This window comes from Microchirus variegatus, assembly GCF_963457635.1.
Source record: "Microchirus variegatus genome assembly, chromosome: 7".
In the NCBI taxonomy this organism is placed as follows: Eukaryota; Metazoa; Chordata; class Actinopteri; order Pleuronectiformes; family Soleidae; genus Microchirus; species Microchirus variegatus.
The window spans coordinates 11,575,954-11,596,326 of NC_139808.1; the positions used below are offsets into that span (position 1 = coordinate 11,575,954).

The following is a 20,373-nucleotide window of genomic DNA, read 5'->3' on the forward strand; positions in this document are numbered from 1 at the left end:
GGAGAAGTTTTCTGGCATTTCTGGCACAAAACATTTCAATTTAAATATCACATTTAAATAACTTATGTCAAACTTCTTCATGTTAAGAAAAGAAGAAACCTCTTAAATGCTGATTGGCTATGGACAGCAGTTTCTTTGACACCCTTTAATATACACCTGTCATGGTTTCAGTGGTTATTGAAGATATATTTGGCTTCCTCTGGATGTAATATTGTATCCCTCACTTTCCAATAAAACCAGTAGTTTCACTGGAAAAGGTCATAGGTCATTAACTTATCCCATCTGTGGGAAAGTAGGAAAATATTCAAAGCTGCACGTGGTTTCTTATCTGGTTAAATAATTAAAAGTGCTATAATACAACAACAAAAAAACTAAGAAAAACTTACATATGTGTCTGAAATAAATCCTCATAGTAAAAGCTCTTCTCTGGTCACAGCAGGGTCAAGAAAATGTAAGATTTGGAGCATAAAATCCACGAGGAAACGAAAAAGCCGCCATCATTGGATCTTCCTTTGCTCATCACTTGTCGAAGTTATCAAAGCGCAGGTTTCACAAAAATTAAATCTCCTGAAACTGGCACGACACTCAGTCTCTTTCCCAAAACACTCAGGATCATTGATATTCTACTTTTTAATTTAAATTTCAAGACTTATTTCCTATAGAATCGTAATCTCAGTCTCTTGGTTCCGGTAAGCCTCCTCTTGCATCTCAGTGTACAGCTGGTCCATCCTCTGGAAGGCCAGGAAGCCCTTCTTACCTGCACATGAACAAGAAGAAAAAAATAAAAAAATTGTAGCGATTGAGCAACTGAATGTGTAAAGAAATCCATGTTTGTACCAAAGGAGAGGATGGTCTCTCTGGCAGTGCTGCATAGTTCTTCATCCATTGATCTCCACAGATCCGCTATGTGGTCCACACTCTCTGTCGCCTGGGACACACACACAATTACTGATAATGCACCACTTGAAAAGCAACTTTATTTCTGTGTGTGACGTCTGTCGCTCACCCTGAGGCATTTCAAAGCCAGACAGGTGCCTTGTTGGATTTGGGTGTCAGTGCTTTTCAAACTCTCAGTGTAGTAAACCAACGCCTGTGGAAGATAGTGTAAAATATGACTGTATGAAATAGATTTAACGCGATCAGTTCATATTTTTCCCATTAAAAATTATATGTAATGTATTAAATTACCTGTGATTTATACCCTGCTTAGTGTGAACACAATGTTTTGTTTTTCTCACTTATCAGTGCCCATACATTCATTTATTATCATACATAAAACATATTTTTAGGGAAATTAAATGAAAATTTGTCTCATCAATGACAAATATAGTGTTTTTGTATTATATAGACGTAGGGGAGGTCATCCACTAAACCAAAGGTCAGTTATTCTAGCAATTTTCTGGCTTCCTCCAAATGTCTAGGTGACAATTCTGTAAAATACTATACATTGATGGCTGCGCGATGAGGTGAATGGGATGTGACTGAAAAGAGAAGCTGTGGGAATATGACTCGTCATTTAAAGCACTTTTTCGTGTGTGTTATGAGTAGAAAAACGGTATCATCCGTGTCCATGTACCTTGCTCCTAAAGGCCTTGCACCCTGCGGCTCTGGAGAGGCAGGTGGCGGCGGCTTTGCACACTTTGTGGTTGGAGTCGACCTGCAGGTCGGCCAGGGTCTGCAGCGTGCACTTGAGTGGGAGGAGCTCTGCGACGCTCCGCCCCCTCAGTTTATTCAAAGCTCTTTTCCGTTTGGAGCTCCTAAGGGCCAACTGGATGTATTCTGAAACAGAACGGTGACTTGATTATTGCTGATTTTTTTATATTTTTATGCACTTTGTTTTACCTTAGTAAGGAATATTCAATTTAAGCTCTCACACATACTGTATTTTAACAGGACACTTTTATTCTTATTCACCGGATGAAAAACTAAAGGTAACCTCTTCTAATTCAGGCACATCTTTATTCAGACTTCCTAGAACCTGGAGGTAATCCTGGCTGTGCAGCCCAGTAACAGCTGTGTAATGTGTTTGTAGGTATATGTGCAGGTGGGCGTGGCTTGCACTCATGCTACATGAGGGCGTGCAGGTGTGAGGAGTCACAGGTGAGCTAACTGACACAGCTGAGGCTGTTTGTAATCACTCTCTCTCTCTATATTCAGTAGCTTGTTAGATCCAGAATGCACTGACTGCTGCACACAAGAAGGAAGAGTTTGGTTGGGTTAGGTTGTGCATGGGACACACTGCCAAGTTTATATTATCTTGTGTGAATCCACAAATAAAAGTTGATGTTGAGCTGTTCTCTTCAGGCTGTGAACTCCACCTTTTAAGTGTAGTCAAAACAAGACTTATTTGAGAGCTGATTGGTCCCTGATAGGGAGCTGAAACTTTTGCACCATGAAGCAGATTAAACTAGAATGCATTCCCCTGCAGAGTGTGCTTGCTTGGGAGCATTTCACTAATGCAAGGCAAGGCAGAGCTGCACAACGGTTAGATAGTGTAGTGGCAGTGATGAAGGTGTACATTTGCCTGGGTGTGGTAATGTAAATAAGTCTGTGAAATATCCATATAATTTTAATGATGATTTTTTCAGATCTTGTGCTTCCTCATATTGGAGTCCCGAGTTCATGTACAAAGTTTGGTTTCGATACGTGAAAGCGTTCCTGATATATGAGCTAACTTCCTGTCTGGCGGCGATTTCGTCCGGCTGTGATGGGCAAATGGTCCGAAAATCAAAAATCCTTCTGGTAACTTTTGTGAGACTTGGTTAGGTCACGCTAACCCTAAACCTAACCCTAACCCTAACCCTAACCCAACCAGTTAATGCCTGGACCTAACTTTAACCAAACCATAATTCAAATATTGGTCCTAAACTGTTCCTCAGAAATGAGGTTCTGCCTCATCAGGATCAGGTTTTGGTCTCCATGAGGATGTTACTGTTTATGCCCCCTATAGACATAATGCATTCGCTAGCCCTTGACCTTAATCTTAACCATTACAACTGATGTCTAACCCTAACCTAAACCTAAACTCAGTTCTAACACTTACCCTAAAACCAGTTCTTAACCCTGAAATAGGGGACCAGCCGAAATGTTCTCCCTCTGTGGGGTTTATACGATTGTTGGTCCTCACAAAGCCACAAATCCAAGTACACACACACACATGGTGCGACCATCTGGCGGCAATACTGACAGATGGTCCAGATTCCTTTTAATATGCTGGAATTTCTGGAACGTTCTCAGATTCTAAGGATTCCCTCAGAGGACTGGAGCAGCATAACATTCCTCTAGTACACACCAGGACACACACAAATACTCACAAAGGCTCATACGCTTGCACGTGTCTTTATACACAAAGTGTGGACACCTGTCATATGTGATAATGGAGGGATTTAATTATGAAAATGTGTATTTCTTTTCCTCGGCTTGTCAGTTGTCATTGAAATAGGATAGAAATGATGGACAAAAGAAAGTCTATGATGTTTTTCCTCTAAAATAAGTGACAGTTTAAAACAATGTCTTCACATATAAGTGGTTGTGGTTTTAATACCTTCTTTGGAGAGTTGGGAGATGTGCTCTCCCAGCTCCTGGATGCTCCAACGCTTCAGATACACAGACAGCTGGAAGAGCGTGACTCTGTCCGTGCTGCAGACAGGCCGAGGAGGGGGCACCATTCGACAGGTCGTCTGCACCTGCTGCAGGAGCTGATCAAACACTGCGGAGGAGGAGGAGGAGGAGGAGGGAGAGAGGGAGGTTTTTTATGGTGGTGCAGTGTTTGATCAGTGTGCGTGAGGAAAACATCTCAGGGATATGAGGTGCTTTGTCTACCTTTTTCCGACCGTCCCGGCTCCCTGGCCTTCACCATGTGCGTGTAACGTTTCTTCAGTGTCTTAGTGAAGGTGCTGGAGTCACAGTAGAAAAAAGAGCTGCTGTCGTTGACACAATCCTCCCAGAACAACAGAACGTCCCTCGTTCTCTGGGCGACAGGAAGGACTGGGGGGGGGAAAGATGAAGACAGCAATCTTTTTTTTTTTTTTTTTTTTACAGTTTCACTCAGAGTGAGATAAACTGATTTTCCACTAACCGTCACGAGCAGAAATGTCATCGCTCTTCTCCAGCAGCAGACAGCTGACTCTGTCCAGGACTTCAGCTTGAAGAGACATTTCGTCCAGCACGTCTCTCCTCGAGGAACTGAAGTCGGTCGTTTTTGTCATCTGAGAAGAAACAGCAGAGTGTAATGTAGATTATATATCTCAATGAGATCACAAATAAACCTTAATGTGAATCAGGCTTGTGGACACCTTGGTACCTGGAGCAGGATGAGGCAGATATCCAGGTGAGTCTCCAGGGCTTGATCAACGCCCCAGTTCCCAGAGGTCAGAGGGGTGATGAGCAATTCTTCCTCAGAAGCTGATTGGTTGTCCCGGGAGAGGAGGCCGAGGCTCCTCAGGGTGTTCTGCTGGAAAGAGCTGATGCTGATGACGGACAGAGATACAAAAATGATGAGTTGTTTTTCCATCATGTCAGTGCTGGTTCCTTTAAACGTGAAAAAAAGTACCCATTGTCTTTAAGTCTGAGGCTGCCCAAACAGGAAGTGTCATCATCTGTGTTGAAGTCGTTTGACAGAAAGTCAAAGCTGCCCAGGACTTCCTCGACAGCCAGCGTCTCCTCTGAAGACGAGCTTCTCATCAGGGAGAGGTTGTTCTGGGGGAGAAAACATCAACAATAACAATAAAAGACAAAACAACTTAGAGTATCTTTATATATATGTATGTATAAATATACACATGTACCTTCAATATGGTTGCCAGGTGTAGTATCTGATGGTCCAGGGTTCTCAGCTCCTTCTCAGACAGATTCTGGTTCTGTAAGGTCTTCTCCAGCTCGGTGATCAGAGCGCCCAACCTGAGGCCCTGCGCTCTGCGCTGTGCACTGCTCACACCTGACCTCCCCGATGTGGGGGCAGCCGCTGTGGTTGAGGACGGAACAGCAGCAGCAGCTGGAGTCTTGATGGGCGAAGCCGGGGAAGAATATAACTGACAGTCTGGGGAGTCCTGGAAGAAACACGGGAAAAGTGTGTTTGAAATGAAGAAATCTAGAAGACCAGACCACAATATGTCAATATGTGTTATCATTAAAATATCAAGTCACTTTCAAACAGTTGGGGGTGCAATACTCAAAATGTGCCAACCCTGGAAGCAAATGGACTCACATACATTTTTAGCGAATTACTTTGAGTAGGATCAGATAATATTTATTAACTTTATAAATGAAAAAATTCTTCCCATTTGTAACCAATGGAGTTTCCTCCTAGTGGCCATCCAAGAAAATACAAGTTTTAGGCACTTCTAAATTGGTTACACTGTCCAGCACGATAGACTTCATCTAGTATGTAGAATAAAAAAAAGTCTATGATTTTTACTTCGTTACTGACCTCCACCAAGGAGGTATATGTTTTTGCCGGAATTTGTTTGTCTGTCTGTCTGTTAGCAACATAGCTCAAAAAGTCACAAACGGATTTGGATGAAATTTTCAGGAAATGCACGCAATGGGACCAGAAACAAGTGATTATTGTTGGGGGTGCGATCGGTACACGCTATCACTATTTTTACCGCTATTATATGGGGGGGCTGAGCTGCCTTGGCGGAGGTCTGAGCTCTCTGAGTGCTTTTCTAGTTTATTCATGTGTTCACACTCATACCACTAAATAGTTATCATAAACAACGAGTGACCGACTTCTAACGACCTAAGTGTATGTATGATATAAAGTGGCTTTCAAGGCTTTTTTCTTTACCTGCACCGGAGCTTCACTTTGTGCCTCAGCATTTGATTCTCCAGCTTTGTTCTTTTTGAGGATGTCAGGAGTGTTGGACCTGTGTCACCAAAAAATACATCATTATCTGTATAGTTCAGAAAGCAGAAAGATATATTGAAAAAAAGTTTTACATTTAATAATATGTAACAGAACGTCTTTACATGAGTTTTCATCAGGTGTTTTTAAATGTGAGTGCAAACTGTGTTTGTCAGTTCACTGTCACCTCAGCAGAGCCGGCAATGATCCTATCGTTCTCTCTGCTGGTGTAGAGGCAGTCTCTGACTCTCCGTCCCATTCTTCCTCCTCCTCCTCCTCCTCCTCCTCTTCCTTCTCTTCCTTCTCATCCATCCTCTTCCTTCTCCCTCTTTCCATCACGGATCCTTCCTCCCTGAGGGAGAGCTGAGTCTGACTTCCACCCAGACTGAGGCCTGGACTGGGGCTGAATGGGAAGCTGTGAGCCCGTGTGAGACTGTGTGGACAAATGTATTTCCATGTGACGCACGTAAACACAGTGCCACATAAATATGCACATAATCTCATTGCTAATCCAGTGACAAGTGATTTTTCTACTCTAATACTGGATGCAAAGGGTCAAAACATTTTATAGTGAGGTCAGGGCCATGCATGCGGTTGCAGAATTAATCTGAGAGGTCAAAGGATGATCGAAGATGATGAGGGAGAAACATTTTTTTTCCCAAACATATATACCTCGGGTTGTATGGGCTGTTAGTGCTGTAGAGGGGGTTGGACAGGTAGCTGAGCAGCGACACGTCTCCTCTGTCACGGCGGCTTTTCGACACAAGGGACGGGAGGGAACCTTCCTGACCCTGCAGCTCTCGCACCATTGACTGCAGCACAAGGAAGGGGACGATGACACCACATGCAAAACTATATAGTCCTATTACTACAATTAGGTTGTAATGCAATCTGTAAAAAGCTCATTTGAAGCAAATAAGTCAATTGCTTGTTGTCCTTTTCTGTAAATGTATGCAATTACAGTATGTTTTTCATCTTCTTATGGTGATGACTCCACTCTACTCCAAAACCACATGAACACAATTCTTGTACGTGTGCGCACGCACGTTTGTACTTACTACAAAGTACTTCTCAGTGAAGGAGGGGGTGCTCGGCGCCGTCCAGCTGTAAACTGAACTCTTTCGGCTGGACACGGACAGCTTGCTCACAGACAGCGGCTTCATCTTCTCAGCATTGTCAAACGGACTGTAGATATAATAATAATAATAATAATGCATTATATTTAAGGCGCCTTTCAAGACACTCAAGGTCGCCGTACAAAAAAAATATAATACAGATAGATATAATATGCAAAACACATATCATAATAATTATCATATAAAGGATCTCTAAGGCCACCTGGTAAAGATGTATTCTAGTCTTTGTAGTAGAGTCTTTTGTTTTTCATTAATGTGACAATTGTCCATCTCTCTGAGGCAAATCCATGAATCTCCTCCACCTGGTTTCTCTAAAACTAGAAATGTGAGCTGTGTGTGATGCCAGGACATGACAGTGTGTATGTGTGTTTGTATATCCTATACATATGTGTGTGTGTGTGATGTACAGTCTGCAGTCAATCAGTTGCTGAGTGACATCTGGCTCTGATTAGAGGCACAAAAGTGTTTAGAAAACACCAGGATTTTTTTTGGAGGACAACTGAATGTGAACCTAAAACTAATTAAACACATCATTTTCTGTATGAGAACATGTGGTACAGTCACACATCTGACACAAAAAAGAAAGGAGGAAAGAATACTGTATGTCTTATTGTGGGCCTCTTTATTTCAGCATAGATCACTCACTGTCGCGTCTTCTCTCTCCGTCATTCTCTCACTTATGTGATCTAATACTTAAAGCTGCTGTCGACAGGCTGGCATGTGAGAAACAGTTGATTGTTGAGCCTCACATGCAGATTTTTAGTCTCTCTTGAACCCGCCCCACCAAAAACAATACACTTTTAATTACTCCCCTATAGTATTTCACAATATTATACAGGACAGGGTGTGTTTGTGACCTAGATGCTAAAACTGTGGTGGTGAAAGATCATTTCACAGGCAATTTTGGTGGAAGTACAAAATAGGAAGAGCCAAGAAGAACCACGAGGCCGACTCCCCCTCGAGGCTCCTATCAGCAGACATGTGAATGAAAAGCTGGACGATCCAAAACGCAGATGCACCGTACACATTTAATGAGATATGCATGTGTACATGCAGCTGCTTGGAATAGGAGCAGCTCTTCTCTCTGAACTGTCCTGTGATTGGTAACAGAGCTGAGAGGAGGTGCACACTTCCTGGTTCTCTCTCCTTGTTCCCTTGATCTATTCATTTTGCAGTTAACGTTGGTGCAGTTATTATGCACCAATGTTGAACATGATATCTGCACAGGCAGTGGGACTGAACCCTAATCCTGGACAGATTGATGAGGGGCTGAGCATCTGAGGTCAAGGCAGAAATCACGAGCAGATGTTCTCACACCGCAAATTTGTTTTCCTTAGTCCACGGTCACGTCATTCAAGTCAAATCTGATTCCTCTCCTCACCACCTCATCAACTCCCTCCATGAAACCCTGCCTCTGTGCTGCACCTCATGGAGTTCTTTGCAGCCATGACCTCACTGGTGAGGTTCACGTCAAGGCCTGTGTAAAGAGAGTCCGTGCTTGTGTGTGTGTGTGAGGCAAATGCGTCCTTACTTCCAGGTGACTTCCAGCTGCAGTTTGATGGTTCCCAGCTCTGTGATGTCCACCAACATCAGCTGCGGCCTCGCCACGAAGAAGTCCGCGCTCGCACATGTCACCATGCCGACCAGCAACCAGCCCAAACCCTTGGCTTCTGTCACCTGAAAGGAATTTGATGAATGAGAAACACATACAGCACATTCCCTTTATATATATAGAAAAGTAAAGGTGTAAAATTATTGAAATACTCAGAATACTTCAAATTTCAGTTTAAAGGCGCCATATGTAAGAATGTGGCCAAAAAACTTACTACATTCAAATTCAAAATACCGAGGTCTTTAAGGTTTCATTTTCTGACGTAACTGGCAACCCGTGGTTGCTCGGCAGCTGAGAATCTACTAACTGCAATGATTGGTAGGTGGCGCCACATGCAAAAACATGATTTCAAAACATAAACATGATTTGCAGTCTGCAAAAGATTTTTTTTTATGCAAATATTTTAGTATTTTAGTTATATGAACATTATTCCTAAGTCTCTGTGACATATTAGGAGGATTTTTATAGCCAGTTGCTTTAGATTTATTACATAATGCACCTTTAAATCTTTTTTGCTTGTTTCTTTCCTCTCTCTGTGTGTGTGAGTTGTTTTTTTTGTGTCTTTGTGAGGACCAAACAATTGTATAAACCACATGGAGTGAGGACACTGTTAAATGTACCTTAACTTTACTTTTGGATTTTATGTCGTCCATGCTTGAGAAATTTTGCTGGTATAATTATGTGGATCCAAAAATGGACAGGACTCTTAATGTGTACATGACAACCTTTAAGTGCTGGGAACGGCTCTCCATATTTTGTTCAGTTTTGGAAGGTTTTCAAAGGGGATTGGGAATGCATTATACCTATGAGGGTCCTGTGTGTGTGTGTGTGTGTGTGTGTGTGTGTCTCCTGACCTTAATCTCAAAGTTGTGATGTATGTGAGGGAGGAAGACCATCTCCTCTTCCTCCCAGGACTGCGTGTTGTCCGACTCAATCCTGCCTCTGATCCTCCATCGCTGGCGTCCCAGCCGCACAACCACCTGGTCAAGTGACGTCATATGATCACAGCATGTCATCAATATATGATATATCTACAATTACTTCTACAGCATGAGTCATGCAGCGTACACAGGCCCTTTTGTACAGTTACACATCTGTTAAAGGGCCAGTGTGTAAATGTTTTGTTTGTAGTCTGTCGCATTAGGTTAAGCACTTTAAGCGATGACCTGGCTTGATGGAAGTTGCCATCTTGTACAGTTTTTGCCTACTTTGTAAACACAGAAGACCGACATCCTTTCTAGTGAGCAAAAGCCACCATTGTTTCCTGATGTGAGCGGAAAAAGGGGGAGGGTGAGGCGAGGAGTCCTTCATTTGTTACAGCTTTGCAATCTACGCAGCGGCTCAGGGCTCTTGGTTATTTACATTTGTATTTATGCTTTTGTTTGTCTTTTCACTTCATTATATTTACTTTAATTTGTGTCTTTTTCTAATGTGTGCCTTTTAAGCCATGAGCCAAAGTTATCTTGTATCTTGTATAATGCCAATAAAGACTCTTGAATCTTGAATCTAGATGCCACAAATGCTCCTTTAAAGATGGTGGAAACACATGTTGCGCTTTTGCTTCATCATGTTTGTGTCTAATCAACAACTACAGGATTGAAATTTGTGTTGAGGGGGATTCATATGAGGGTTATTTGTCTGTTTGCCAACAGAAATTAGTAAATTTAATTCAGTCAGCTCTGAAATCAAAGTTCAAACACTGCCTCTGTTTTCAGTCACGTCACATAAACAATACATTGACAAAGCGTCTTTAAATAGAAACACCGACCTCGTACTGGTCTCCAGGGCAGAGGCGAGCGAAGCCGATCAGACCTGCGAGTTAAAAAACACATGTTCACTATTTGGAAAATAACGTTTTCTTCTAAACTGCTCAAGGACCCTGTGTGTGTGTGTGTGTGTGTGTGTGTGTGTGTGTGTGTGTGTGTGTGTGTGTGTGTGTGTGTGTGTGTGTGTGTGTATACCTTTCATTTTGATGTGTAGCTCTCCGAGGAGGATTTCTAAATCTCCCTCCATCACAGACATGTCCTGCAGAGATTAGTTTAAAGAGGGATTTTTAGAAAGAAAAGATAATTAAACATTCACATGATATCTGACAACAAATTGTTTGAATTTAAAGTGCATTTATCTTTACTCGTGTGTGAGAAGACCTTATGACAATGTGAAAGGAAGAAGCAGGTAAGTTAGGAGTCAGGTGTGAAGGGGATAATAAATATAAGTAATAAAGGTGTGAGCAAGAGAAAAATAGAGACAGACAGGGGAATGAATGAGTCTTCAGCATGTCTCTGTGGCTGCAAACAGAAACAAGACTGTGGGGCCAACACTCATACGACACATTATTTCCTTTAGCAGCATTGGAAGAGTTTGGGGCGAGTGTGGGTCTTCTGCTCCGTGGGGATGATGGATGAGCAGAAGACCCACTTCAGAGTGTGTTTCGGCAACACATCCTTTTATTAACGGATTATCTCCGATAACTCAGAGTCTCTCAGAGTCTGTGGCGATGAAATAGTTTTGTTTCAGAACCTTCTTTTTTTCTCTCCCCCCCCCCCCCTCGCGGACCAGCCGATTCTCACACAGCAGCTATTTATCATCGGTTTAGTATCTTGTTGTAATTACTGTCTGCTAGAAGTGTTAGCAGCTGCAGCACAATGTGCTACACACACATACACTAAATGGCATTTAGTTTTTATTATGTCACTCTTTTTTTTTTCATTGTTTATTGTCGACTACACGACGCAGAAACAAATCAAACATTTAGGCATTAATGGTTTGCAGTTACACCCACCCCAGCCGTTGGCGCTCTCATCAAATCTCCACCCATACAGCACTGGAAGTCATTGATTGTCGTAGATTTTTGATCATCATTATTATTTATTAATAATAATGCAGGGACAAACATACTTCTGAGGAATTTGTTCACATCAAAAAATGCTATTTCATTTCACTGTCAGAACAATGTCACTGACTCAGCGCTTGATTTGATGAATTAATATTAAACAGACCTTCAAAACATGCCAGTTGTGTTTTATTGTTCCACTGTTTCCCAGTGATTATGGACCCAATGATGAGTTTTCTTTAAAAAGAGTCACAGGCTCAGCAACACTAAGATAATACAGATGTGTTTTCCTTTCATAAGAGAACTGAAAATGGACATTTTGTAGTATTTATTTAACCACCTGAGTGATTTTTACAATAAGGTGAATCTACCTGCAGGCTGTGTCTGTGGTTGCGGTTGAGTTCCAGAAGACTCTCTCTGGATGCTCTGGTGGACGGGGACAGAGAGAAGGCTCTCTTCATGTTGACCGCTCCCTGACACAACCTCCGCTGGATACAGTACGTCTCGTACAGCTCATCCACCTGCAGGCACCAGACACAGAGGTGACTGACCGACTCGATGCATCGGCATCAAAGATCAACGATGAAATAAGTGAAAAATCTGTGACTCCAGGTCTTAATGGATTAGTTTTTACCTTGCTGATCTGAAATTCCAGTCGTCGTAAAAATCTCTCCAGTGCTCTGATCTCCTTTAAAAAAAAATTAAAAAATGTAGATATTCATACATGATGCTATATATTCACATGTAGAACTAAATGTCAAAAGAAAGGAAGAAAATAAGTAAGTGTCGGTGGTATTACCTTTTCCAGATCATAGAGAAAGGCCTGGAAACAGAGAAATCATCATCATCATCATCAGTTAACATCATCATTATAGACTCATAAGAATTAAAATGAATTTCATCAAGAGTATTGAGTTCATATTTCTGCTGCATGTTTGCAGGGTATGTGTGTGTGGCTGGCATCGCTCATGGCAGCTGCTGATGAAGCACAACTGCGTCTTCCAATTCCTCGGGAGGTAGGTGAAGTAATCGCCTTACGCAACCAGTCCTTTTGTGCTCCATGTGTTCATTCTTTCAGGGACTGTCTTATTGTGTAATATCAGGGTGATGCAGACTACTAATATGAAAAATTTCAAGTCATTCCGAGATACTTTTTTTTTTTTTGGAAGAAAGTCAGCTCACTGTCAAAGTGCATCAGGGCACATGGATAATTTCCTGAATTTTGAAAATTCATTAAAATTATTCCTTAAGAGGTTTGCAAATATTTTCAACGGATCCTTGTTCAGGGTGATGCTGACTATTACTATGGCAAATTTCAAGTCAAATGAAAAAAGAAAACATACCACAGCTGTCGAGCACCAAGGCATCAAACCAAACTAAACAACAAAACCCAAAAGCTTTGTCGTACATACATAAACATCTATTTTAAACACATTCACTCTCTCTCCTCCTCTTCCTCCTCCTCCTCACCAGTCTGGAGTTTCTCTTGGTCTCTCTCTGCTGTGACCACAGGAAGTCCATTTCTGCCTGGTGACCCTCCAGATAATCCCTGTGCATAATCACACACCACAATGACATTTCATTTAAAGCTGTAGGGTGTAACTTTTAAAAATAAACAGTTGTCCATTTCATTCAAACGGTTGTCAAATGAGTTAAGTCTATCGGCTCCACACGACTCTGTCTGTATTTCTTAGTAAAGCAGTGTCATGTTTAATGTCGCCCTGTGACATTTCTGCATTTTACATCGTGTGTGCTTTGGTGACAGACTTATACAAAAAGGAATTCCTTGGTCATGACTCATGATGTCTTCACCTGCACTAAATTCCCACAACAGCTGCAGTTACTGTTTGATTTAGGGCATCTTCTTCCACCACGTAACTGGTGAATCCAGCTGGATATGTCATATGTTTCTGATTCATGTGACTTGATACTGTCACACATTATTCCTCATTCTCTCTCTCTCTGTACAAATTTGCAAATTAAACAAAAAAAAAAAAGTCTCCAGAAAATCTCCAGCTGCTGTGTATTTGAGTTGGTGACGCTTAAATAAACCACAGCAGTAGTTATTGAAATATTGTGAATTCCCTCTGGCAGTTACAGTTACATACTTGAGTCCCTTGCGTAGCGCCTGAAAAACCCTCTCGACTTGCTCCGGCTGCAGACACCAGACGCCTCCGCCCGCTCTGACGGGAGACAGGTGCATCCTAGATTTGCCTCCTGTTGAGGCTTTGGAGCGGAGAGAGTTTCGCATGGAGGACGTCCTGTAAACAGAGAGAGACACACAGTTCATTATGAGGATATAAATCTCCATAAAACTGTATTTAAATCTGCATAATATCAATGTTAAGTTATGAACATTATTCCACTAGGTTGTGCATGGATGTGCATGTATGCTTATGTACATTATGTTCTTCTTTAGTGAGCTCCTTCATTAGGAATGTAAAACGGATAAAAGCTAGACCAGAAAAACACTATATAACTGCACATAATTTATACATTAAAAGAGTACTTTATTGCCAAAATTCGTCACATACAGCTTTAGATTTAAAGGATGTAACTATGGACTCAGTTGGTAAAGTGTCAGTGACAATTGTCCATATGTGTGTGTGTGCACTGGTCTTTGTATTTGTTACCTCTTTAGCACATTTTCTGGCATAATACTGACATTGTCAGAGTCATGAACAGTAGTCCTCATAGAGACCAAAATTTCTGATTTGCATTGCGGTTACGTTAAGGTTTAAGGTTAAGCATAAACTTGCCGGGGGAAAATGATTTGTTCGCGTTGTCCAAATGAGTTGGAAGTCGACGCAGTGTCCTAAGAAGAATAGCTGCGCAAACCTGTGTGTGTGTCTGTGACATGTTCTCGGCAATGTTTACAGCTGGATCTTGTCATGTTACCATCGATCAACTCTGCATGATGAAAAATAATGGGAGTGGCAATGAATAAACTGTGTGTGTGTGTGTGTGTGTGTGTGATAGAGAGAGAGAGAGAGAGAGAGAGAGAGAGAGAGAGAGAGAGAGAGAGAGAGAGAGAGAGAGAGAGAGAGAGAGAGAGAGAGAGAGAGAGAGAGAAACACATAGGAAGTGCATTCCAACTGTCTTTCTTTTAATGACATTTTTCGCTCTCTCTTTTATTCACATCTTGAAGTCTGCGGTGTGTTACGGGCTCATCTCTGGCTGACAAGATTTCCCATCATGTGACAAAAGACGGTTTAGGTGCCAGTGTTTTAAATCGAAAGAGGCAATAAAAGAGTGGAATCTTATTTTCGTCTCTAGTTTCACAAAATGAAAAACATGAGGATGTTGATTCTGTCATTTCCCAGAGGTTCTTTTTCATCCTGACTTGGAAGTTTTATTCCAAACTCCGTTGGGAATCATTTTCTCAAACAAACTTTGGCATTGGCCTTTGGTTCTTGCAAAGCAGATGAGTTTTTTAGTGTCAGTTCTGGGGGCTTTCAATAATGTAGGAAAGACCATGGTTCAAGTTTCCATGTTTCATGTCCTTAATTCGCACTTCCCTAATTCCAGATGTATCGTGACACATCTATAGATTTCAGTACACACAAGAAAAGAAATTCCTTTATTCACATTCTCCATCGCTCTAACAGGGTGCCACTCACCGTCGCCTATGTCCGTTCAGAGAGCTGAACCCTGTGAAGGAGCGGCTCCTGTGGACCAAACCTCCATCTGAGGGAGAGTCAAATCGCAGCTTCACTGACATCCTGCCGACACAGAGGAAGAGAGAGAGAGAGATCTGTCATGTCTGTGGGTTGAGTTATGGGCCTCTTGTCACCACGTTTGTGACTTAGTAAAATGAAAAATTCAGAATTTCCATATCGTCCATATTTGTTCTGTGGTGTGGAATGCTGCAGTAAAGACGTGTTGTGTAAAGAAAGCATGTGAGCTATGATACCATGACACGTCTGGTTGTCTATAAATGAGTGTGTAGCTTAACATGTGAGCGTGTCTCTGGCATTACAGTAACTTCAGCTGCTTTATGTTTCTGTTTAGACTCTCGTGGCTTGGTTAAAGGTCCCATATTACACCCTATTTCTCCAAGTTAATCTAGTTCCCTGGTGTCCTAATGGTGAAAATACCATAGGAATGAAGCACCACAGCAGTTCAATCACCCTGCCAAAACAGCCCTGTTCAGAATGTTCTCTGTTTAGTAGTATCTCTCTCTAGGTCCACCTTTACTTAAAAGTAAAACGAAACTTAAGGGACAGGAAACGACATCAGCCACAGAGGCTACTGGGAGCTAACAGCAGTTCGCGTTTGGAAAAGTGATCATTTGCAGGCTCCATCAGGCACATTTCCGTCATATATAACATGTATCCACTGGACAGATAAATCCTCTGAGGCTGGAAGTTTGTGTAGAACTCTGTGCTGCACTGTGGAGCCGAGAATAGAACTTTTTTCGCGGACTTCGGGTTTTTGGATACCGTTGCCCTCGCCTTACGGACAACAATTCCAGAAATTTAGCGCATTTTGACGTCCCAATGAGCGCGGAAGTCAGCATCGCGTGTTTTATCTCCTGTACTTAGACTGAGGAGGACCACAAAAACATGAGTGAGTCATATTTTTGCACACTTTGCCGACTGATAGGGCCTCCAGAGTCCCGAATATCAGTATTAAAATTATTAAAAAGTTGATTTTACATAATATGTCCCCTTTAAGGTTACAGAAAGATCCTGGTCTGGTTTACTCTAAATTTGGCATTTGGCATTGGCAATACATCTTTTTTTCATGCCTTCTTCTTGTTATCGCGTGTGTCCTCGTCTTTGTTGTCTATTTTCACCTTCTTGTTTATCTTCAGTTCTGTTTCACACACACATGTTCGCGCTGACATCAACAAGACCACCCTTACTGTCTGACAGTCCAAAAACAGGAAACTCTGGGACACATTAAAAAAAGAGGAGCATCTTAACACACACACACACACACACACAAATATGTGCACCCATTGGCATACAGATGGAGGGCAGTTTTATATTTACAGTACGACTATGGCGCTCTGTGCAGAACAGATGGTGGAGAAAGTTTAGACTGAGAATGCAGTGTTGAAGGTGCAGAAGTTTTATTTCTATGATAATTATAATTATCTCAACAATGTAAACCCTTTTGAAGAAAAGGAAAGAAAAGTGTGGCTCGTCTCCATGTGTCACATTTTTGTTATATTTACAGGAAAATCCAACATTTTAACTGTGCTTTGTCTTTTTTAAAGCACATTCACAGGCAGTATATCATCAATGGTGCCTCACAGCTGAGATGGCTCTCTGTTCACATGGTGGTTTATAACATGGGCTTCTCTGTGTGGGTGTTTTTCATGTTTGTGTGGGTTCTCTCTGGGCGCTCCGGCTTCCAGAGGGTGTCTGTGGCTCGGCAAATGGACCGGGTCGTCTCCCTTGGCTACATTACTCTGCGTGCTGAAGTGTTTTTTAAGGGACACTGGACCCTACATTGCTCACGGCAATGTGCCACAACAAAGAGATGTGATGTCTGAATATGTGTGTGAATGGGTGTGACTGTGAAAAGCAGTCCACAGAACAAAGTCCCAAAAGCAGCATGGATAAAAAGATAAATGGATGGATAATGGATGGGTGGGTGGATGTCTTGTTCACATCAGATGATGCTGGTTCCCTCTAATATCTGAAATTTTCAAAAACAGCTACAATTCTTTCCTTGCAGCTGCACGCCTCCACTGACCAGTGTAGTTACAGGAAATATGACCACAGTGTGCTCTCTGTTTCTGAATTATGGCTCTGAATAATGAAATCTGAAATTTTAGTATAGATAGGGCCTGATTTACTAAGATTCCAAATAGCGAGCGCTAAATTGCTTGCGCGAGCAGAAAGACTGCGCCCGCTACTGGATTACGTTTTGCGGGTGAACTACTAACATTGCGGCCGCAATTGACTACAGGCGCAGAAGTGGTTAAGACTGCCCTATTTAAATGAGGATTTTGCGCGAGTCAAGAGTTGTCCACATGGAGAAAGAGCAGACTCAACGGAAGCGCTGAATTCAATTTGAAGCCACTGAACAGAAAGTGACGTTCTGCGATGAGCAGATAACTGGGATCGAGGCATATATGACATATTGTTCCCCGGGTCCATAGGACCTTTTTATATTATTATTATTATTATTATAATAATCCTGCGTCGGTATTTTGGACAGCTCCATCATTACCTGACGTATCAAACAATGAAAACTATGGACTATGGATGTTGCCGTAAAAAAAAAAAAAAAGGAAGGTGCTGCGCTCTCCTCCTGACTCACCTGCAGCTCACTGACAGCTGCCAGGGAGCGAGTTCTGCTGTTTTTATGGATCTAATGGATAAGTGACTTTCTTATCAATAAGTAAATAAATAAATAAAGCGGATCATCACAACGGCTTTTTAGTCCCAGTCCGTCCCTGGATCTGTGTTCATTCAGGCTGAGTTTCCATTACGCGTGCCAACAGCCTTTGATCTGACGTCAGAGGCGACGGGACAATCGATATGATATATCTATAGCTGATTCATATAGTTACATTAAATAGTGATTGTTGTGATTATTTATTGCATTTAAATGTGTCTGGAACTGGAAGGGTTAGGGTTAGGGTAACCTGCCTGTGAGGTTTTGGTGACGTGTGCGCACTGTGCCACCTGCGCTTCGCCGTGTAGACCAGGTTAGATGGACACGTTAAGGTAAAGCGGGGTTCCCCGTTCCTCCGGTCTTAACCGGGGAACATAGGTACGAGCCCTCCTTGAACCACAAACTGCAGACCAAGGTAAGCCCATACCAGTACAAACATACATTTCTCCTCTGGATATCAATATTTAATTTATTCAGATATACCAAATAAGAAACGAATGTGCGTCATCTGTGAACGCGTAGTTGGGGAAAGCGTAATTTCCTGATTTACAAATATATATAACTATAAATAACCGCAGCCATGTGCGCGCCGCGCACCGCTGTGCCAGTTAAGACCTGCCTTTCAAACGTGCTAAATATAGACGCAAAAATAAACACCGCAATCAGTTTCAGGTTTGATAAATCACTTTGCGCGTGCTAAAATAACATATTTACATTTTCTCCTCCCATCACACGCAAAATAGCGTGTAAACGCCCCTTATTGCATATGCATTAAGGCAAGAACGCTAAATGGGTTGCGGGTGCTATTTTGCCCGTCTGAGGGATGCGCTCCTCGTTGCGCCCTGTTAGTAGATCAGCATCAACGCTAATCTGCGTTTTTGCACGCGCAAAGCTTTAGTAAATCAGGCCCATAGTGCATTAATTCTTAATGTGTTTGAGCGGTTGCAGAGATCCTGACCTGACCCTGACATTTAAAAGTTCAGTAGTCGCATGATTTTAAGGGATGCTGGGATAATGCTTTCACAAGAATGGAACCGATGGACAGACGTGAAGAAAACATAATACATTAATGTCCAAAAAACTGTCAGATCGTCCGTCATATTTGACTAACAGTGTTTTATGTTTTTATCTGCATAAAATACCTGTGTTTCAGATAAAACTGCATTCTGTAAACTTCAGTTAAGCATCATTTATGCTATGTTATTACAGTGAGGAAGAGCGGGTATTTCAAACATTTACCATCTTTAACTCAAACTACCCTTAACTTCAAGTACAGTTGCTACCGAATGATATCTTTACCTGTGTTTGTATGTACATACAGCTGGTTTCGTCCTCATTTAAACACATGCATATTCAATAAGAAAAGTTTCATCCAGTGGTTCGGATTTATTGTCCTGCTGAAAAGCACTTATAGGTAGACAGGCTGAACAGACGTCCAGTGTGGCCATAATGTGCTGCCAGTGTTAATAGCTCAGAAATAACTCGTTTGGAGTCCGACAATATAATGTGGTCCTGATGACTAAACCAACACTGTTGCCATGCAACTGCACATAACATATCGGGATGGAGAAACCAGGTCTGATGAGGGATAACTAAGAATGCAGTTGTCGTGGAAAGTAAATGAAGACATTTTTCATGGAGGTTTGAGAAGTTTGTCTTATTTGAGTTAAGGATGAAGAACAGATGGTGTAGTCTGTTAAAGCTGATGTGGTCGATTTGTGATTTTGGGCTGACTGGGCATCTGTAGTTGAGGTGTTTGTACTTTGTCACCTCAATATCTAACATGACTCCTGCTTCAGTGCTATTCAATTTGATCATCCTGCCCCAATCTCCTGTCATTTTCCATCCTGCATCTTCATCATGTTCCTCGACTTACCCTACTGCCTGAGTCAGCTGCTGTTGATGTGTGTGTGTGCACTATTTTTGTTGTTTGTTTTTTTGTTGTCATGACAAATCTCTATAAAGAATATTGTTTTCATACGTTACTATAAAAAACCCAGTAGTAGAGGACATTTGAGCCTTGTTTTTTGTAGACGTCTGTGAAGGTTGTCACTGATCCAGGTCATAGTCGTCATCTGTTGTTAGCTTGCTTGAGTTAAGTTGCGTTGTAGTGTGATAAAGTTGGGGATTAAAATATCAAAAAGCAGCAGTGCAGCCTTTAAAACATGTGCTGTGTCTGAAACTTGCAAAAAACGAGAAGGATCAGCTGCGAGCATCAGAACATACAGTTGTTCATAGTCTGTGACTGGGCCGAACACCTCATTGACCAGCTGTAGCGAGCAACGTGAAGACTGACACGTGGTTCACTCTCACGCCAGCATGACGTCGATAAGTGATGTCACCGATAACATCCATGTCGACGTGTCATGTCTGCACAGTTACTCTCCAGTTCTTCAGAATGTCAGAACAAAGGTCACCTGCCTGCAAGGAGCTTCAACTACGCTTCAATCAATCAATCATGGCATTCGTTGTTTGCCCTGTTCACACAGGTGTCGCAACAGGGAAGCAACAGAAGTGAAGGAGTCTCTTGGATGAATGTGTGTCTTCATGTTAACACAAACAGTTGCAGACACCAAGGGTAAATTCCCATTCC

The 20,373-nt window shown here is 42.0% G+C and overlaps 1 protein-coding gene across 1 annotated transcript; it reads right to left on the reverse strand.

The window, feature by feature from the left end:
• Positions 1–656: 656 nt before the first annotated feature.
• Positions 657–15,147, reverse strand: ripor3 (RIPOR family member 3; the record flags this gene model as incomplete). Its single annotated transcript, XM_083892464.1, has 24 exons — positions 657–757; positions 838–928; positions 1,007–1,090; positions 1,577–1,779; positions 3,545–3,709; positions 3,823–3,987; positions 4,079–4,208; positions 4,304–4,469; positions 4,553–4,698; positions 4,788–5,030; positions 5,795–5,867; positions 6,033–6,278; positions 6,518–6,657; positions 6,904–7,030; positions 8,513–8,658; positions 9,448–9,573; positions 10,362–10,405; positions 10,555–10,618; positions 11,798–11,947; positions 12,061–12,114; positions 12,226–12,249; positions 12,897–12,975; positions 13,535–13,687; positions 15,047–15,147. The coding sequence occupies 24 exons, from the start codon at positions 15,145–15,147 to the stop codon at positions 657–659; spliced, it is 3,021 nt and encodes a 1,006-aa protein (XP_083748590.1).
• Positions 15,148–20,373: the final 5,226 nt, after the last annotated feature.